The sequence below is a fragment of the Prosopis cineraria genome, unplaced genomic scaffold (assembly GCF_029017545.1).
Source record: "Prosopis cineraria cultivar Desert tree isolate PC_DT_omini unplaced genomic scaffold, ASM2901754v1 PC9, whole genome shotgun sequence".
NCBI lineage: Eukaryota > Viridiplantae > Streptophyta > Magnoliopsida > Fabales > Fabaceae > Prosopis > Prosopis cineraria.
The window spans coordinates 24139195-24144449 of record NW_026555340.1 but is presented as its reverse complement, the minus strand read 5'-3'; the positions used below and the strand labels follow the sequence as shown (position 1 = coordinate 24144449).

The 5255-nt window shown below is 33.6% G+C and overlaps 1 protein-coding gene across 3 annotated transcripts; it reads right to left on the bottom strand.

Annotated features, from left to right (window-relative positions):
- Nucleotides 1–1222: 1222 nt before the first annotated feature.
- LOC129320817 (rust resistance kinase Lr10-like) lies at nt 1223–3666 on the bottom strand. 3 transcript variants are annotated; one of them, XM_054966451.1, is made up of 3 exons: nt 3531–3666; nt 3220–3400; nt 1223–2722 (listed from the first exon to the last, which is right to left on the bottom strand). In XM_054966451.1, exons 2-3 carry the CDS (start codon nt 3260–3262, stop codon nt 1533–1535), a joined length of 1233 nt encoding a protein of 410 aa, XP_054822426.1. In that variant the 5' UTR covers nt 3263–3400; nt 3531–3666; the 3' UTR covers nt 1223–1532. The 3 variants fall into 3 exon arrangements, with proteins under 3 accessions (XP_054822426.1, XP_054822427.1, XP_054822425.1); XM_054966452.1 differs by having other exon boundaries at nt 3526–3648; XM_054966450.1 differs by having other exon boundaries at nt 3220–3631.
- Between the last annotated feature and the right edge of the window lie 1589 nt (nt 3667–5255).

Below are 5255 nucleotides of genomic sequence, written 5' to 3'. Positions count from 1 at the left end.
TCTTATACCAAGAATTGGAAAAAAATTTAGAGATAATTTACAACTTTACTAGAAGATATAAAATTTTAAAGTAATTTTATGATTTTGTGATAAAAAAAATAATTTTATGATTGTATAAATTTTTTGTATTTAGATTCGTTACGTGAGACTAAAAATTGTTTTCTCCATGGTGGGCTTATACATTGATCCCAGCTAGTGAAGCTTGGATCTTGATTTAAACTAGTCCTTTGAAGGACCTATGGGGGCCCACTTGGGACAACGGCAAGTCTAGTAGTTCACTTTGGTTAGAATGGAAGGCTTGGGTCACATGATCGTACAGAACGTGGGCAAAGTGTTGGGCTGGGCCCAACTCTAATGAGTATTTTGCCACAAATCAATGACTTTCTTTTGGAAAGCTTGTGCGTATAGACGTAACTTTTCACTTTCTTTTGGAACGCTTGTACCTATTTTAGTTGTCACTGGCTCGTTTAGTCAATGAGAATGAAATCTAGTTACTAACATAAAATAAAAATTATGCTCAAAATAAATGTAAAATAATAAATTTTATTTAGTATAACTAACATCAAAATTAAAAAAAAATTATTTTAAAATAGGCCAACTCGCGAGTAAAATTAATTGGCTATCTTTTCTCGTAGGTTAGGTAGGATGAGTTAAATGAACTCACTTTTAGATGGGTTAAAATTTTTAACTCAACTTGTCTCTTTTAGGTGGGCTAGCGTGTAGACTTAACTCATTTTCCAACTATGTAGAGTGCAGGATAAGGTATTAAAGCAATCTCACAATAATTTATTTATGACTTATGTGTATATGAATATCATGACTATTAAATTACTCATTTCTATCTTAAATGTAGCACACAATGTAGAAGGTATTTCTGGTACTAACACAAGTCCCTTGGCATGAGTTTTTGAGGTATCTAAAGTTTTTCAACAAAATACCCTTTATTAAAGAGGACAAAAAGATTATTTGATTTTTAAATTGACATTAATAATTAAGGGTAAAGATGAAAACTTATTTATTATAAAATTAAAGTAACTACCTTTCTTAGTTTTCACTAAAGGTGTTGAAAATGACATATATAGGATCACGGAGTGCTCTAATTTTTTTCATTACTCTATTTCATTCACGTACTTAGCTTGCTAATCAAGTTTCACAAGTTAATCAATAAATGTCCAATTCAAACAAGTAAGCCTACTCTTTCTGCTGTAGACAGCAGCAAAAATGTACTAAAGAGTACGCACACGTACATAATACATTGGATATAATGCATCATATATTCATATTTATACACGCACATGTGCAAAGTGTTGGCTGGACGATTTCCCCTTGCCACATAACCATATAATCGTATGATATATAGACGTCCTTATTGTCAGATCACAACTCTAGTATAGATAGCCAGTCTTCAATTATAAAAATGGCACATGTTTACAGATTCTACATGTGCCTTGACCTCTATCCAACACAATCAAATCACTAGAAATCAATAAGTCCAGAACTTATACTCTAAACCATGCATGACAGGATTCCATCTAAAGAGAATCTGTCCGGGTCTCATACACAATGGAAGATTTGGATATCTCGAGAGATGAAACAGCATCGATACTAATATCCTTTTGTGCTGCTTCCAATGTTGCATGATCTTCTTCCATCAAGTGTTGAAATGGGTTTGAAGGATTTGGGATATCCATTGAGCCTTCCAACATTTTCACCACGACACTCATAATGGGTCTCAATTCTGGTCTATATTGAACACACCAGAAAGCTATTCTTGCCATTCTTTCCACTTTCTCTTTATCTTCAAGTATACCACAATCTGTTATCAGCTCTTCTAGATTTTCACTCTCAAATTTTATCCAAACCTGTCTTGGAAACCACTCTTGACTTTCTGTGAGGTTCACGTCAAGGTTCCTTCTTCTTCCTATGATTTCAAATAACAACATTCCAAAGCTGAAAACATCACACTTGTGAGTTACACGAAAAGGCATCCAAAGTTCTGGTGCAGCATAACCTGGTGTCCCTCTTAGTCCTGTCATAGTAACACAAGACTTTTCCCTGTTACAGAGCTTGGCTAAACCAAAATCAGAAACTTTAGGACAGAAATCATGGTCCAAGAGAATGTTTTCTGGTTTAATGTCGTAGTGGATAATCCTCTGGTTGCATTCTTCATGTAAGTAAGCAATGCCTTTAGCCGTTCCAACAGCAATCTCATGAAGCTTCTCAAATCCTAAGATCTTGTTTTTAGAAAACAAGTACTTGTCAAGAGATCCATTGCTCATGTACTCATAAACCAAAGCCCTCTTATCAGTTTCAATGCAAAATCCTAAGAGGCGAACCAGATTGAAATGATGAACTCGTCCAATTGTGCTCACTTCAGCCATGAACTGCTCTACCATTCTCTTGTCAGAAACACTACTACGTAGAACTTTCACTGCCACAATAGTTCCATTACGAAGTGTTCCTTTATAAACTGATCCGAATCCTCCTGAGCCCAACATGTTGGAGTAATTGTTTGTTGCACGCGTTAGGTGATGTGAGGTGAATCTGATAGGCTTTTGTGATTCAATATCATTGAGAAACTTGTCCATTCTATATGTCAGAATCTGATCATTTGAGTTCCCGCTTTCCAGTTCTGCGACTTTTGCTGGTTTACGCCTTTGGTACATACATATTTTACAATAGAAGACATATATGGTTATCATTATTGTGACCGGAAGCACGCCTGCAATTGGAATAAACGAATTAGTCAAAATTCTTGCAACCACAAAAAAACTAAACTTGGTGAAAGATCTGACTAACATATTAGATAGGGATGCAGTGTATGTGATAAGAAACCAAAACAAACATATAAGATAGAATTGCTTACTAGTCCCATCCACCACAAGCTTTAGTAATGTTAATGACCCACATATTTAAACATTAACTAAATTCAAAAGATCACGTGTCTAGCCTATCAAATATGACATAATTCGGCCTCTATATTTTAGGGACCACTAGTTAATTCATTTTGGTGCTAGATTATCAAAACCACCTCGTTGTGAACACTAGAGCATTAGGATGTGATCTCAATCGAGATGCAATCTTTTGTGCAAAACGATGTCGTTTTGTCTATGACCAACATGGTGCTGAATTTAGGACTGAAAACACACTCTCAATATAGCATTACAAAAAGAGGAGGAAGTGATAGCAAATTTTAGAAGAAAAAACTCTAAATCTTACTTGACACCAAGCTAATGATCAGTCTCGTAGATTCAGGTGACATGGCTGAACAATTGGCTTAAGTTATATGTAAGTGAATTTCGATGCATATAAATCATCTTCATCACCACCAACACATGATTCTGCAACTCCGATCCCTCAGAGTGAAAGATCCAGATTCAGTTGCCCCCGTTTATATGAACTTCATCAAAATGAAAACCAATTAATTTCAAAACCATATTTCATATATGGTGAGATAAACATATATTGATGTGTCTAGCACAAATTAAACTATAAAATCCAGATTCAGAACTAATTGAAAAACACCAAACCAAGAAGCAGATCACAGTTCTGAATCCTCCCTAAGAAGATATAGCCGTAGCAGCAACTCAGAAAACATATTGAATAATGAAAGCAAATATGGAGTCTCAGCACAAACATGGGCTGTTCTAGACTGGTGCACATAGGAAATTGGTGTTCCGTGTTCATTGTACCCTGTTAGAAGTCAAAGTTTGAATAATTCCTCAAAGGATATATTTTTGAAACAATATGTTTTTAGATCGAGTGATATTGTTTTCTTAGTGTCTCTGTCATTGTTTTTAAAATAATCATTCAATTCTTAAAAATGGTTTGGGTGCATCATCGACGTACATAGAACTCGAAAATTTCGTTTACAATATAATCATCAATGCTATATATAATTTTGACCAGACAAATTAAAAAAATACTATGATGGCTAAAGATTTTATTTTAATCACTATAGTCAGAGTCAGAACTTTAGTCATCATTTAAAGAATAATATGTTTTTACATGTTAATGGGCCTTTCATATAAATAAGTCAACTCTTAACGCATGACAGTCTAGTGACTGTTAAAATGAAATAAACTATAGGAAGCGATTTTTAATCTTCTGACAAGGAGCGATGCAATAAATTTATTTGTTTTCTAGAAATAAAATCACCATATCAATAAATTGAGTGATTTTTAATCAATTAGGATGAACAACTAAACACCAAAAGCTTAATATTTCTTTTGGGGCCATCAGCAACTTGTGTTAGTGCCAGAAGAACCACTTTAGGTTGGATATGGATCCCAGTGCTCAAATGTGGTTATGATAACAACACTTTTATATTTTTTTAATTATATAATAGGTTTATCTTTTTCCTAATAGGTTTGAGAACTGTACCAAAAAAAAATGCATTGCTCAGGGGTTTCCATTCAATTGATCAGCCTTTGGAGGACATTTTGCAAATTCAGGAAGAAGATTTTGGTCAAAAAAGAAAAAAAAATTCAGGAAGAAGATGAGCTTGGCAGAACCTTCCAGTGACATAAGATAGGTGGTGCGAAATTGTTGTTTGAGTCAAAGGTTTCTTTTTCTGTGTGTAAAACTGCTTTTTTTTTTTTTTCCATAACATATATCGAATTCATCAAAACTGCCTTGTGCTTTGGAAAATTCAAAGGAGGAAAACAAATTTGGTATTACATTTAGGAAAAGAGTAGATCCAATAGAATATCAAAATGAATCACTAACGAAAATAAGATATTCCCAAAAAAAAAAAAATCGTATTGTTTGACTCAGCTGATGCTTCCATACAATGGAAAGATATATAGTGTTAATCCTGGCTAGAGGCTATTTTTATCTCATGCTTGCTCATGATAGGAGTAGAAATCCAAAATGCTAGGTGTAGATGATATTATAAAAGATCCAGAAGCGACAGTAGTATCAATTTGTGTCGTTCGGATTGATTGAGCAGGATAACTTCCATTCATCAAGTGCTGAAAGATTCACAGGTTTTGGGATTCCATTTCTATCGTAATTTTTGGTTTTTTATGTGTAACTTTTGAAGTCCTTTTTTATCATTTACTGATCAATTAATGATTAAAGTTAATTGTTGTTTATGGCAAAGGCTTGATTATCTCATTTTTAAAAATTGAGAAAATAATTTAGACATTAAGAAAGTTCATGATCTACAATGTCACTAGACTCGAAGTTCAATGAGTAAGTTATTCATTTATCCTATATTAAATACATAATGTTATTTTATTTTATTTTTCTTA